The 16,276-nt window shown below is 46.2% G+C and overlaps 1 protein-coding gene across 1 annotated transcript in view; it reads left to right on the plus strand.

Annotated features, from left to right (window-relative positions):
• LOC147897368 (uncharacterized) overlaps window positions 1-16,276 on the plus strand; it is a 167,154-nt gene that overhangs the window by 63,490 nt on the left and 87,388 nt on the right. Inside the window, exons 14-16 of the mRNA XM_087380859.1 lie at window positions 14,420-14,427; window positions 14,662-14,772; window positions 15,038-15,176. Of these exons, the coding sequence (XP_087236985.1) occupies window positions 14,420-14,427; window positions 14,662-14,772; window positions 15,038-15,176 (258 nt within the window). The remainder of the gene's footprint in view (window positions 1-14,419; window positions 14,428-14,661; window positions 14,773-15,037; window positions 15,177-16,276) is intronic.

A 16,276-nucleotide genomic window follows, 5' to 3' on the forward strand; every position in this document is an offset into this window, starting at 1 on the left:
CATCTTTCTGTGACCTGCGGATGATGTGACGCTCCTATCCGGATCTAGAAGCAGAATCACGACTTTGTGTCTTCAGCAAGGTTGTAGAGGACCTTGAGTACTACAAATTTCGTTTTTACATCATTGCAATCCGAGTTTTTTGTGAAAAGTTACAGCCTTTGCAAGAAGTGACGAAATTTGTTTCTGCACGTGAATTTTGTTTTGGAGCTCAATGATTTGACAGCCTAAGCGCATGAATTTTGTTTTGGAGCTCAATGATTTGACAGCCCAAGCATGATGCAACCAGCTCAACGTGGAGCTGTCCATCCTTTTCATCGTTGACCTCTGTTTCAGCCCGCCATTTGCTCCTTCTGCCCGACATTCTCTTGGAGCTGCTGCCCATCACTTGATGTGAGCTCTTGACATTACATTGCAGTGACTCCTTCACGTGACTACTCCAAACTTTGGTGAGGACTTTCTGAGCTAGATGTGAGTTCTCCGATACCACTCCAACACACTCCACTACAGTGATCTCTCTAATTAGTGCATTACATCGAGCTTGATGTAAACCACTCTACATCAACAACTGACTTCTTCAACATTGCTTATTCGATCGGTGCTTGTGTTACTTCGCGTTGATTGACTTCCCGATTGGTCGTGGTACCTGAGGCTTCTACTTCGACATTGGTGACTCTCCTTCTGGCATTTTGAGATTCATCCTGTAAGTGCTTCATGTAGCTACTCCATGGACTTCATTGACACATATTTTGGGGCATTTCTACCTAGCGCTTCATCGACATCGTCATCGACTTGCAAGGATGTGCACACATGTGCAGTGGCTACTTGGAGGACCTCTCTTATCATAAGAGATCTATTTTTGTATTACTATTGCTTGATGTATCTTGGGATCCTCTGCCCTAGGCAGTCTCCCTAAAATGATATGTATTGAGTGTTTGGTTTTCATTGAATGTAAAGGTCCTCTGCCTTGGATAGTCCTCCTAAAAAGATGTATTGGTTTTTCTATTTTTATATGTGGCTTCCTAACATGTCCTGTTATAAAGCCAAGGGGGAATCTATTGTGGGAGCCATATGTATTGGTTTTGATAGGTCTCGTTATCAAGCTTGGCCGAGTTTCAGGATGTTGGTGTATTTCTAGACCTATGAGCCGGTCATGTAGCCATGTTGAGTCTCAAGCCATGAGAGTGCTTGGATCAACCTCTGAACACGCTCAGACTTTAGCCCCTGAGTTACATAGGATGCACAGTTTGATGACTGTCACTGTCATGTTCTGTTCTTAGTTTCATTCCAGTAGTCTCTCACCTTGCCTTCATGAGGGGCTGTTGGAATATGAAGCTAGAGTGAGTCTAAAATGAGTGTTCTAGGTGGTCTAGGAGTGGTTGTATAGTCTAGTGAGTCCTAGACATGCCACATGTCATATTGGGAGATATCCCATAGACATTGTGACTTTCTAGAGTCTAGTGGCACACTATATAGTGTTGTACTTGTCTATTGTCTATCATATCAGTCAACATCAAGCTCTTTGGTATCATGTGAGTACTTGTCCATTGCTTTCATTTTCTTTCCATTTCATTTCAATGTGCTTGTTATCTTTCCTTTCCATTCCTAGTGTTAGCTTGCTTCTCTCCCTACCACTATGGTCTTTCAATAATACCAAACAAGCCAAGGTTCTTTCTATGCATTGTAGTAGTATGAAGTATAGTTAGCCTTTCAACATGCACGTGCTAATTTAGAACTATAAAGTTAAAGACAAGTGATATGATCTATTTGTGACATTGCTGAGAACATAATTTCTAACAATGGAAGTAAAACTTTATCTTCCCCCATACATAAGTACGACTATACTTATTGTGAGACAATAGAACAATCTTGGATGGCATTTTTCATGTCGATAACCATGAAATGAGATTCTCTTTCATTGGTTGATGAAGGATATTTCAATGTGGATATGTAAATGCCAATGTGTTGTTGGATTTTCTTTGGCAACCACTCCCATAGTGACTTTTAGACCTATTCTTGTACCAATATATTGAAGGCTAAAGATTGGTCTAAGGAATGTCATGCTTATGTTCATCATCTGGGAGATTCAGATTATGCAAGAGAAAATATATAAAGAGAATGATTGTTATGTAGCATGCACGTGTTTTGTTGTAACTGAGGAGACTGGCCTCACTCTATGAGATCCAAAAGAGTGAAGAAGGAGCATGGTTGGGGCAGTGTAGCCTCCAAACCTCTTGTGGCCCATTGAGGAAAGCAAATGTGAGTTCTTGAAATAGGAACTCATATACCTAGGACATGTCAAGAACTCACATAAGACAAGGAAATGTGAGTTCTTAAACAGGAACTCACATACCTAGGACATTTTTATAAATGGTGTCCCTATTAGCTATGATAGTCAGGAAGGTATGTGAGTTGCTGTGGTCTAATCCTTTCTAGGATTTGTGATCTTCTTCTAGACTCACATACGGGACTATGCTAAGATAGCATTACCCCTGCCAGACTTGTCTAAAGGAGCGGAGAAGGATAAATGTAATAAGTACCGACCCATTATGTGGACAGTGGAGCTTGATGCGTGTTGTAAGCAATTAAAACATGCTGTTACAAAAACCATTCGTGGTTGAAATGGATGCGGTGACTATGCTATTGGAGCAGCCTTGTTCTAGGATAATGGACATGTAACTTTTGAGAGTAAAAAGCTAATTGAGCCATAGTATAAGTGGTCAACGCATGAAAAGGAGTTGTATGTTATTCTTTACACATTATAAAAGTGGAGATATTATTTATAAGGCTCTACTTTTGTGGTCTACATTGAAAGCTCTTCTCTGAAATATCTTTGCGACCCTTCTAAGACAAAGGGGCAAGAAAGCCCCGTGGTTTGGAGTTGATGCAAGACTTTGACTTTGAGATGCATTATGAAAAGGGTTCTACCAACAAGGTAGCTGATGCCTTAAGAAAAATCAGTAGCGTGAATCAACTTTGCTTCATAGAGATCCGTGTAGACCTATATGACTCTCTCACGGGCTTTTATCCTAAGGATGAATTCTTCCAATGTGTCTGGGATGAAGTACAAGCTGGAAATGCCCCTCTTGGTAATAAACTAGCAGAGTATTCTATTTGGAATGGTCTGCTCTTTCAAAAGGGTAAGGTCATGTACTCAGGGTGAGAGATATGAGGCATTGTATTTTTTTTGAATGTCATGACAATCCCAGTGCTAGTCATTCGGGGGTACAAATAACTTTGGACATATTCAAAAGAATCTTGTTTTGGCCTGAGCTTAAGGTTGATGTCAAAATGTATGCTTGAAACTATTAACAATGCCAAGTCGATAAAGTTGAGCATTTGAGATGAGGTGGATTGTTGCATCCTTTGGAAATACCTGAGAACAAATGGCAAAGCATTTCCATGGATTTTGTGGCAGAATTACCATGAACCCTCCATGGGCATGGTGCAGTTGGGTAATTGTTGACCAACTCAACAAATTGGCTCGGTTCATACCCACAAGAGAGACTATGACAGCCACCCAACTTTCTCACTTATTTGTTGAGAAGCTATTTAGGCTGTAAGGCTTGCCAGCTGAAATAGTTAGTGACAAAGTTGCTAAGTTTACCAGGCATTTCTAGCAGGCTGTGTTACAAAACGTGGACACTCAGCTCAGCATGAGTTCGGCCGATCATTCAAAGTTAGATGGATAGACTATGCAGGTCAATCAGAATTTGGAAGACATGTTGAGAGCTTATGTCTCCCTAAGACAGCCTAATCAGAAAGATTACCTTCCTTTTCTTGAATTTGCTTACAATAGTGCTAAGCATTCAGAACCTTAGAACAGTCCATTCGTGATTATGTATGTACTCCAACCTAGAGCCCTTTGGGTAGTTGGCTTGCAGCATGTCAAGGTGAGCTCTGTTGCTGAGTAGTTGTTGCAAAAGCAACAAGATATGTTTCAGGAACACATAAAAAGTGCTAAAGATAGAGTATATTTTTATGCTAATTAGAAGCGGACACCTCGAGTTCTCTCAAAAGGTCAGCATGTTTACTTGAGGATCCCAAATGATTCTCAACTAATGCGCACAAGACCTGTGTACAAGGTATCTCATCGCTATTGTGGTCTGTACTTGATCCTTCAAAAGATCAATGGCATGGCTTAGAAGTTGCAATTACTTGATAGAGTTAGGGTGCATCTAGTCTTTCATGTCAGTAGACTGAAAAAAGCATTGGGTGCTGGAGGTAGCTTGGTCTCGGAGCATGAACTCATAAGACCCGAAGATCTATCCACTTATGTATTCCATGAACCAAAATGTTTTCTGGATTATAGGGATAGACAACTTGGGAACAAGATTATTCTAGAAAGAAAGAAAGAAAGAAAGTTTATTAAAGTCTTCGGGAGACCGTGAAGGTCTATGAGACTAAAGATAACTGATACAATGAGCATAACGGTGGTGGTCTCAAAACGGGCCAACCAACCGTTTCTACAAAAAAAGAGGTTATGAAGGACTGTGTGTCTAGTCCTGATACAAAAAAATATGTGTCTACCTCCAGATGATACAAAGAAGAAGAAGGGGGGGGCACAAAAAAGTGGGGCAGAGGGGGGAGATACAGTATACATGTGCAGGTGGTGATCGTCAGAGACCAATCATAGAGCTAAAGGCTAGATGAAAGATAGTTTGGATGAGGATAGTACTTGGGAAAGTGTTGATTCTCTTCATTGCCAATTTTGAGAATTCCTTTCCCCCCCCCCCCGAAAGATACCTTCTATTAATGCTTGAAAGATTTCATATAAGACCACAGCCCCAAAGGTGCTGAGTATGAAAAAATCGAAAAAGGCTGAAAGAAAAACTGGCCTATTCCAGAGAAGCCTTGCTCACTGCGTAGGGGATCTCTGGAGCTGGGGCTAACAGCCAAGTGGGGGAACTATACAGCCAGCGAATCCCTCGCGGAGTGAAGATGTAGAAAACACCTGTAGGCCAAGCCTTGCAGAAACGAGCACGCCTTTCAATAGTCGCCCTGGAGACTGGAGTCCCGTGCTCCCAGGTGGACCGTAGAGTGTAAATGATATCTTGCCAGATAGCAACCAAGGTAGCCGAGGGTGGAACCGGGTGCTCTCCCATCACAAGACTGCACCGAGCCACCCAGATGTTCCAAGCCGTGATGCTGGCTACCACTTCCCAAACACTATCCTCCCAAGGAGGAGAAGGAGCTAGGGTGTCAGGGGGGACTGCCTCATGGAGTGCAATCCTTTCAATGCTTTGACCCTGTATCCGGTAGGCTGGGGAGATCTCATCAATCTGAAACATGTGTCCTCCCTCTATCAACCAAGCCACCATCCCCCAGGTGTAATCTCTGTGTATACTCTGCATGCGTGTCATGATGGGAAGGCAAGAATGGAGAGGCCCCAAATCGCAGGGTAAAGATGTAGAAAACTCCTGCAGGCAAAGCCTTGCAGAAACAAGCATGCCTCTCGATAGTCGCCCTGGAGCCTGGAGTCCCATGCTCTTAGATGGATCGTAGTGTGTATATGATGCCCTGCCAGATGGTGACTAGGGTAGCCGAGGGTGGAACCAGATGCTCACCCATCATGAGACTGCAATGAGCCGCCCAAATGTTCCACGGCGTGATGCTGGCTACCACCTCCCAAATGTTGTCGTCCCTAGGAGAAGGAGGAGCTAGGCTATCAGGAGGGACTACCTCATGGAGTGCTATCCTCTGGATGCTCTGACCTTGTATCCGGTAGGCTGGGGAGATCTCATCAATCTGAAACGCGTGTCCTCCGTCTGTCAACCAGGCCACGATCCCCCAGGTGTAGTCTTTCTGAAGACTTTGCATACGTGTCATGATCCTGGGGGCTCCAATCCAAATCCTCGCTGTGCTACGATAGCTCCACAGGCAATGCGGGACAGTCTCCAAGACACCATTGAAGCAACAATGGCACTGCCCCTCCACTCGCATTTGCTCCAACCGTAGTCCGATGGGCAAGCCTCCGTGGGTGGCCAGCTAGAAGAAATAGGATATCTTCCTCGGCTGCAAACTAAACCACAACCGCGTCCAAAACCTGGAGCGAATATCCCGAGGCACTCTCTGGGTCACTCAATGCTTCTTCCTTGAGGGGTCCACCTCGACGAGTCCATCTGAAGCCTCCTGCCAATCCGTGTGGTGTAGGAAAAGGACACCTCATCCATCTGCTCGGCTAGGCCGTCCTTGGAAGGCTAGAACCACTCTCTCGGATCCCACTGGACCTCCCTCAGGGGTCTACCCTCCCACAGCGAAAGGCGCCATCTAGGGGCTTCCTGCTCTGAGATATTGGGAGGGTCAATGTGCCACTCCTTCCCTAAATGTCCCACCACTCTGATCCTCTGCCAGTGAATCCCATCAAGACTCCCATCAATCTTAGGGTCTCTCTCAGTGAGTAGCTAAAGTAGGCCTCCAGGTCCTACACGGAAGAAGCCGGGGTGTGTGCTGCCTCCCTATATTAACATCCTCAAGGGGACACTAGTATGAGAAAATTGCCCCAACGATCTGCTGTCTCTCCATACGCAAAGTCCTTCCCACTAGGACTCAGGAATGGCTAAGTCAATCTCGCTCCTCCACCGCCTTTCCCCTTGCAGATGTGTTAGAGCATCAAGCCTCACCTCTACCTCCATGGATAATCTACTCCAACGGCCGAAAGACCCAGTCGGACCACTGTCCCCATGTGCCCAACCAATGTGAGTCCGCTGTCCGAGCATACGCCCCTCGTGATCTCTGATCTCTAGGTGCCACATAAGGGACTGACGCTCAAACTCCTCTCTGCATCTAGGCGAAGCACGAATGAGACCCCCTGCCAGTCTCTGCTAGACCCTGTGAAGGCTTCTCATCAAGGGGAAACCTATGCCCCATGACTTAATGGTACATAATACATAATGGGCCTACTTTGCTCTAAAATTTGTAACTTTCCATTCAAATGCTTGATCAACATAATTCCAAAGCCAATATTTTGTTTAAATGCTAACAAAAATCAGATGCTTAAGAAGTGATTTAATTTACAACTTCAAAATCTACATTAAATCACATTGATCTTACCTTTGAAGGTAGTAACAAGAATGCTTAATTAACCCCTAACTTGACCTAACCTACAGGGGAGCTCAGCTGGATGAGAAAAACGCCTCGTCCATGGATGGTGACCTCCTGGATGTGGTCGCCCTCTAATGTCGAGCTCGCCTGGATCCACTCTCGCACCTGTCTCTGTGTAGGCGTGAGGCTCACAATTCTGCCAACAAGCGCCTTGTCTAGGAGGGACTGAACTGCCTGCTGTACCTGTTGCTTGTCAGCTGGGGAAAGAAGAACCTTAACGGCCGTGGGATTTGAGGGTGCTGCCATAGAGCCCCTCTGGCCCACACCAAGGGTCACCACCAAGGTTTTCTTTCGCCTTAACAAGCACAAATGCTCCCGCTGAAGAGACGAAGAAGAGAAAGGAAAAAAGCATCAAAGGGGGAGACAGAGACGAGGCGGAGTGAGGGGCGGTAAGGACAGAAGAGGAAAGAGGAAGGCAGGGAGGACGGAAGGCGAAGGAGGAGGGGGGGCGACGAGAAGGCAAGGAGGGAGAGAAGGCGAGGGCAAGAGGCGAAGAGGAGGCGGGAGAAGGAAGCCGGCGGGGGGGGAGGAGAGAAGGAGGCGGAGAAGGCAGAGGGGGGAGGAGGTGGGGGCGGTAGGTGGTAGAGGCGGCAGAAGGAGGCGGGAGGGGGCAGCGGGGGAGGCGGGGAGGAGCAACGAAGAGGGGAGGAGGAGGGGGAGCGGGGAAGCAGAGAGGGGAGGCGGGGGGGGCAGTGTGGGGAGATGAGGCAGGAGAGGTGGGGAGGGTAGGCGAGGGGAGACGGGAAGGGGGGGGCGGAGAGGTAGCGGAGGAGGTCGAGGGAGGAGGCGGCGAGGGGGAGCGAGGTGGAAGGGGTTGCCGAAAGGAGGAGATGGCGGAGTGGGAGCAACCCAATTTTGAGAATTCATGTCCACATATGGACATAGCAAGGCTAGTGTTACAAGAGGTGAAGTCAACCTATGCTCATGTGTTCTGACCACAAGACAGTTAGGATACGTGCTACCTTTGGTACATTAAGGGACGTCTTAGACTTAAGACCCCTAAGATACCCTACATGGCCTTATAAGAATACCTAGCTAGGTTGAGAGCTTGTCCAGGCTTGCATCTCCCTAACGACATTTGTGTGCAAATGGGATGCATGGTATGGGAGTGGGGCCTTCCAAGAATACCTAGCTAGGTTGAGAGATCGTCCAGGATTGCATCTCCCTATAATGACATTTGTGCACAAATGGGATGCATGGTATGGGATGCATAGTCTTACCTAGGATGGACTATGGTCAAAGAGATTGCCTCATCTCTAGCTTGGGGGTGATCTTGAGGGATCTACGGTTGGGCGGTGATACACCATATGTGTCCCTGTTTTGTATACTGACATTTGACCGTGCTTACAAGCTAGCACAGAGAAAGAGGAGGTCCTAGAGCCCTAGGTTAGTGGTGACTAACTTGTAGGGGTTGCTTCACCCCCCCAACTAAAAATATGCCCTTAGAACTCATGGTTCGATGTTGAATGCCAAGAGATAAGAATCCACCTCATACGTGAGTAGGCTTTGGAACGTTTGATGACATCCAAGGCACAACGGATCTTATGCTGCCTTGCACCTCATAAGAGGCAGGTTCTCCTCTCACATAGGCTTGATGAGGTGATCCCTCCTTTCAGGAAGGGGCAAGACAAGTATTATTGTTATCTTCTACCTCCATGAAAAGTAACTACACTAATAGTGCTTTGAAGGAAGAGGGCTCAACAATCATTTGTGTGAGGTCCTTGGATCCAATGCATAAGCTCCTTGCTATCCTTCATTGATTTCAACACTTTTGCAACAATGGAGAGATCTTCACTCCCAGGCATAGTTGAGCATGGATTTCACCTCCATGACTGTGGCGAAATCGTGGTTTGGACCGAAGGACCAATAGGATGTGCTTTTTGGATTGATATGAAGGAGCCAAATGATCCCTCCACTTGGTAGAACACATAATGGATGACAAATTGGTGCTACTAGGCGATGCCCTTTATAACTCCATAGGGCATGGATTTCACTTCCATGACTTTGGCAAAATCATGAACAGGATAGAAGGACCAATAGAATGTGCTTTTTAGGTTGGTATGTAGAAGAGAAATGATCCCTCCACTTGTTACACAGGCTGATGGATGACATCTTGGTACTATAAGACAATGTACTTTATAATTCCATAGGGCATGACTTCATCATTGCCAAAACTTGGAAAGGAGTAGGGAGGACTAGTTATCTGAATAAGGGATAGGGATATCTGGGCTGATGAGATGTCTTCTGATAAGGGAGGTAGGATTTTAAGTGGCATTAATGAGTTTAAAGCAAGAAAATCCACAGAAGTTGACCTCGAGATCAGACAGCAATCAGAAACTGCTTCTTGTGCTCATTGTGCCCCTCCTCTGCTGGCCTAGCTTCCCTCCCTCCTTCCTTATTATTTCTCCCCTTCCTTTCTGCGTTACTAGGCCCTTCTTGTGGCCGCCCTTGCTGTTAGGGAGCTTGTGGCACCTTGGTTGTAGAGCTGCCTGCTGTTTGTGCCCCTGGACCTGACCCTCGAAACAGCTCTTAGCCTGCACAGCAGCCCTTCTGCTCTCGTGCCTTCTCCTTCAGAGCACGTTATAGAGCACACACTCTATAGTGCACCTGGCTATTCGCAGCCAGTCTTGGTGGGTAGTGAGGCTACTCTTTGTCGCATCAGTCACATCAGGTCAGTTGATTTTGGGAAGCGGGCCTTCAGTTCATAGAATTGGAGCCCTTGTACTTGAGTCGCAATTGGCTGTTTTGCTCTTTTGGTGAGCCCGACTCATCGATGTATCCCTTTGAAGATGTTCGCAATAAGAATGGGTCCCTTTACGAATAGCCAGCCTTACCCTTCGGTTGGGATAGCCCCTCTTGGGAACAAGACATCTCTTCTTTCTTCGACATTGTGGCTGAACATTGACAACCAGCAGCTACCTTGACCTGCTCCTTTCAGCACGCAGTCCCTCGAAGCTTGTCCACACTTGCCAGTCCATTTGTTGATATTTTTTGGGGGCTGCTCCAACTTCTCTCTTTGCCGAGTTTTGAGACCTTTTAGGCCCTTCCGAAGAGATATTGAAGGCCGGAGAACCCCTTGGTCTTGGCTGGCCCCTAGTGACTGTTCCTTCCATCCCTTAGTTCTTCTTTCCCGCCCTCTCTTTTCCCCTTTCTGTTAGTTTTTGGGGTGCAGCATTTTGCTTAATTATGTTGATTGAGACTATTGGTGGCGACCTTGGTGACTAGAGAGGCTCCATGGTAACACTCTTGAATACCCCCACCTATCGCAAGCTGACAAGCAATAGGTATAGCAAGCAGTGGAATCTCTACTGGACAGGGCAGTTGTGGGCATAATAGTTGGCCTCACTCGCTTGGGAGATAGATCAGAGACAGGATCCAGGCCAGTTTGACACTAGATGGAGCCCATATCCAAGAGGTCACCATCTATGGACGTGGCATGCTCCTCCTCCAGCTAAGCTCTCCCGATATTACGTGGCTCTCACGGAGCAAAGCCCTATTCTCCTATCCAGATCAGAGACCAAGATCCAGGCCAGTTTGACACTAGATGGAGCCCACATCCAAGAGGTCACCATCTATGGACATGGCATGTTTCTCCTCTAGCTAAGCTCTTCGTATACCACCTGGCTCTCATGGAGCAGAGCCATATTCTCCTAGGCTCTCATCCGGTGTACCTTTTCCCTTGGTATCACGACTTTACAGTGGAGGACATGGACTCGACTCACCATGTTCCCCGTTTCCTGGTGACGCTCTACTTCTCAGGGCTTCCAAGGGAAAATATAGGACCATCCTTCTAGTGGCTTTCCAAGCAGCCTAGCAATAGCAGCAAGAGTCCCAGACCCCCTAGGTTGAGCCCTCTGATAGAAAATGGATCAGAGTTGTGAAGAAGAAACCCAGAAAGTGGGCCAGCAAGAACGAACGAGATAGCATGCCAACCATAAGAAGGGTGTGCAAGCAGCCGCCTACTCTCAAGGAGATCATGTTGGTGGCACTGAGTCAGGTGGACAATGGGCTTCAGAGAGTGGGCCCCCCGGCTCTAGTCCCTTCAGTAGGCCCTATCAAAGGTGACGCTTCGAGTACATAGGTTTTCCCATAGCAGCAACAAACTTCATGTGCTTCTAGACCCTCAGTAACAAGTGTCACCTAGATCCATCCCTCCTCAATCATATCCAGAGGCCCCAGGCACCCGCGCAACAGAAATTTTCTCCTTCGACATGGACTAACACTCCTTTCCCTCACCTCCCACCCCCTCTAGACCCTCCCCCCCCCCCCGCCGCCTCTAGATCCTTCTCACCCCCTCCACTTGCCCCTCCCGTTGTGATTATCTTATTACTCATCCCCCTTGTCTCGTATTCCCTAGCTGCAGCAGGCTCACTTGGCTCTCCTTCCTCACGCACTTTTTCTGGATTCAGCTCTGTGACCCCCTGCCCTCGTGCACGTGCAAGGCTGAGCCCACATCCGTCAAGAGGAGGAGCTTCTAGATTTTGAGATTGCAAATGATATGGCCCTATATGTGGGGGGCTCAACATCCATCCTAGAGAGTGTTAGAGGGGCCCTATCTATTTATTGTGAGGCTTTCGGAGCTCGCACAAACTGGACCAAATCTGTTGATTTCTTCACAGAAGCAAAGGAGGTCCAGGAGGTCCGTGTGACTGTGGTGCTGATTTTGGCTTCCATTGGATCCTGTGGGGAGAGACAGCGTGGTCGTCGGGCTACTAGGCTGGCATTGATGTCTCGACAGAGCAACAGTTTTCCCCAGTCCTAGAGTGTGTCTGGCGCAAGCTCTTGTACTGGTGCTCGGCCAAACTTTCCCTAGAGCAAGTAGAGCATTGGTGGTAAACCAAGTCCTTCTCGCCACGGCTTGGTACATCGCCTCCTGCTGGTGTTTCCACCAGGGTTGTATGGGCCAGCTAAGATGCTTAGTGCGTAACTTTCTATGGGCATGATCGGATGGGACGCTTAACACTCAAGATAGAGTAGCTTGGTAGACAATGATCATGACGCAGGCTTAGGGTGGACTAAGCGTTAGTGATCTAGAGATACAGAGCAGAGCCCCCCCAAGCTGGTGGTACGAGGCCTCATCCCAGAAGCAAAACCCCAAAGCTTCTCCTTAAGATGGGGCTTCTTGAAACACTCCCCGAAAAAGGGGTCAGTGGTAGCAGTCTTACATGCGAATCTTCTCCAAGGCTCCCTTGATAGGAAAAGGCTCTCCATTGATGAGGAGCCTTCACAGAGCGTAACAGAGATTAGTGAGGGGCCTCATTCAGGCTAGCCCGTCCTGCACGAAGGATTTTGAGAGGCAGTTGCACATATGGCACCCAGAGGTCTAGAATTCGGAGTGACGCATGTTAGGTCAGCAACTCACATTAGATGGGCACAGTGAAACGGTGGACAAGCCAGATCCTTTGGGGCTTGGAGACAAGCAATGGCCAAAATGCAAGCCCTCTCTCACCTTAGGGAGGCAGGCACTTGGATGGCAGAGATGCTACAAAGTTGGACTAGGAGGCTTATTGCAGGCAGAGAGAGAGTCGAAGGATGAGTCTGAGGTGGCCTTGGAGCGGTTGGAGTGGTAGAGAGTTAGGATAGTGGGCCACTTGGGTAGAATTTGGTACATTGACCCCGCCATAGTTTTATCAACCGTAGAGGGAGTAGTGTGGCAATTGTGGCTCTGGGAGGGCAGACCTCTCTGCGACATATAGTGGGATCCAGGGGAGTGGTTTTGGCTAGCCCAAGTAGGGCACTCAGACATGGTGGAGGAGGTCCCTTTCTTTTCTTAGATGACTTGCGTTGGGCGCTGGCTACAACTTGAGGTAGCAGCATGGTCCCCCTCAAGGGAACGCCACTGAATTGAGCAAGATGTCATGAGAGAGGTTATCTTCCATTTTTGGCCCCGTCTCTAGACTAGCTTGCGGCCATGCAAGATCTCATATTTCTTCTGGTTGCTGGCACATGGGGGCTTGCCCATCGGGCCCCTGGCTGTAGCAGCTTGCGGGTAGACTGCAAATGTATTTGCTGAGTGAGAGGAGTTATGGAGATGATTTCCCACTGCCTTTGGGGAGGCCAGGTCGCATAGAGGATTTGGCTGGCCTCCCTTAGGATTGTGGCAAGCACACAATGGATGCAAAGGGACTACACTTGAGGGATGGTGGCTTGGCTCACAGAGGGAGGATATGCCTTCTCGATCGATCTAGTCTCACCAGCTTGTGCCCCAAGTGGGGCGCAAGGGGAAAATGATGCCCTACCAAATGGCAACTAGGGTAGCTGCCAGGGAGACTATCTGGCCTCCCATCACCCGATTGCACTGAGCGACCCAAATCTTCCAAGCAGTAATGTTGGATACTGTCTCCCAAAGACTATCCTCTGCTGAAGGCGACGGGCGTGATCGGGAAGGTGGCCATGCATCGGAGATCTCTATCCAAGATCAAGGGTGACTTCCAAACGGTCAGAATGTTTCTGCAAGCCCTAGACTGTAGGAATCTTTTACACCCTTTCCATGAGGGGTATTCACTGGATGTATAGACCACCACCCCGGTTGCTAGCTCCTATTTTGGAGTCTCTCTAGGTAATTAGCTCGGAGACCCGGAAACAGGCTGGGTGTCCTCTAGTTGGCAACCAGTCTCTTTTTTCTGTATCTACCATCCTCAGCTCCTTTCAGAAGTTGTTTGTATGGGCTTTTAAAGCATTAATAGAAGTTTCTTTCCTCTGAAAAAAAAAGTGAGATTAATACTATCCTTTGGAAGATATGATATAGAGATGCATACATATTTTATCTAGGAATAGGACCCATGGAGGACTTATCATGTCATCGATCTTTATGGAGATTGCTATTATGGTATGGATTTTAAGTGAGATTAGTATTTGAAAGATATGGTATGGAGATGCATACATGTTGTCTAGGAATCATACCTCATTTAATGCAGATAGAAAATGGGCTTCCATGTTGCAGTGGTGGAGAAAGTGGGATAGGTGGTTTTTGGGCCTGATTAATTACAGCACTGGATAGGCAAACATTTTTTTTGTTGCTAGTTAAATGTATCAGCTTAAAGTTTTTAAATTCTTCTATAGATTTGTGGTATGCAAAACTATAGGATAACACTAACAACGGGCTCCAATGACTACGAGACCTATGTTCATTTTATCAGATTACAAGGCCTGCATTTGCATGTACTTGCAGGCATGGATCCACCACAAACAGTCTCTTCAAGATGTTATTTTGTGGCGAAAAAAGAATATTCAAAAAGAGACCTTCATTAATTGGTTAGCATGGTGGAACCGCAGGCGTTCATTGAAAAATTCTTTGGCTGTGATTGCTTGTTCTCAGAGAATCAGGTGGGCATGTGTAAATATGTTTCTAAGCTTCTCCATAATGAAAAAGTCTGCATCAAGCCTCTGTATCTTTTGACCAGAAACATTGTTTTAGAACGTATGCAATAGCTTTAGTATTCTTTAGTGCACAATACATTTTTTAACATTTCCATCTTCCAAACCTTTTGTTTTTTAATGGTGCTGAATAATAAGGCCAAGTTATGCGGTCTTTTGGCTTAAATACCTTTGGCTTGTCAGGATTTTATTTGAGCTCATCCATGCATGGAGGGAGACCGCAAATATGAAAAAATATGTGCGAGTTTATGCAGTAAAAGCTTTGAAACTGTATGCTGTTCAGCTTTACAGGAAGTATGATGTTTTTCTTATACTGGCATATGGTTGATACTTTTCCCAATAATCATGCACAACATTTTACTCCTTTTGTTCTCCACAGTTAATTGAGGGAATAACATAACATATCCCCTTGTAAATGATTGCAGGTCATTTTGTGGATGGCAAACTTGGCATGTGAAAAAGACTTGCAAGGCAGATCGTGCAACCACCATGTATGGCTTTGGTGGTTATGAGTCTACACAGATCTTTTTGTCCTGATAGTTTTCATTCCATTATTCAGTAAAGTCCTCTATGTCAAGCTTTTACTTCATAATAGCTCATTGATGCTGAACAGAATGGGACAAATATCAGGCAACCAGTGCAAAAAGATACTCGTACGATGGAAGGATTGGGCACAATTGAAAAACTCAGAGAGGAAGGTAATAGCAGTACATACCTAGATTGTGAATATTTTTTCAGTGTTTTTTTTTTTCAATGAAAAGACCTCTATTAAGTATGATAACATACCCAAAGAGCAATGATCATGGCAGAAGTACATTATGCATAGCGTGGGAAAAAAACCGAGTAGGGAGAAAAACCTGCTCATCAAGAAGAGCTAGTAAAGCTCCAAGGTTGAGGCTGATTTTGATGTACAGAGTGACCATATTACCTAGGTTTTGTTGGTAATTCAAGAAAAAGTTGGAAACACAATCGCAAGGGAAACAAATGAATTCTCTCAAAGCCTACCAACGTTGACAGAGACACACTCCAGCTACAAACATTGATACCAAAAACGATTTTGCAATTTTAAGAAGATGAAAGAAAAGTTACAATGCAACTGTAGGAGACAAAACTAATAATTGTATTGAGCAAATCAACTAAAATACTGGCTCATCCTCACAGCGTTGTAGCCAGACTACAAAGGAAGCTATAAAGGCTGCAAATGGAAACAAGAAAAATTCCCCTCAATTGACTTTCATGTCAGCAGAGTGTCTCCTGGCATATATAAATAGGTCACCCCTGTGTAAGAAGGCTGCCCACTAACTAAACTGCCTTGGAAACTAGCCCGAAATTGCTCCTGTAATGTTGCCATAATGTGTGGGCACCTCTAGGTTTGATTTGACCAACAAATTGGATCAAATCCTCAATTGCCAGGTAGATTGCCACCTACCTTTGTCCAATCAATCCCTTACAACCATGTTGGGATGCCACGTAACTACCATGAACACCTCCTGTCAACCATAAACAAAAACATTGCATTCCTTGCATATCTGCAAACACCTACCAGGAAACAAGATGGAACTCAATGTGATCTTCCTTTTCAGTGAACTAGGGACATGACAAGCTCCATCAAAGTAAACTCCATGATTCGTTGTCGGCTCTGATACCACTGTTGGCAATTTAAGTAAAAGTTGGAAACGCAGTTGCAAAGGAAACGAATGAACTCTCTCAAATTCTACCAATCCTTGTACAAATGAGTTGTGAGGGTGGAGCTACTAAATGAGCATCCACACCAATGCAGAATGCAAAAAATGCAAAA

Source organism: Dipteris shenzhenensis, chromosome 10 (genome assembly GCF_047967505.1).
Source record: "Dipteris shenzhenensis isolate YYH24624 ecotype China chromosome 10, Dip_SZ_1.0, whole genome shotgun sequence".
In the NCBI taxonomy this organism is placed as follows: domain Eukaryota; kingdom Viridiplantae; phylum Streptophyta; class Polypodiopsida; order Gleicheniales; family Dipteridaceae; genus Dipteris; species Dipteris shenzhenensis.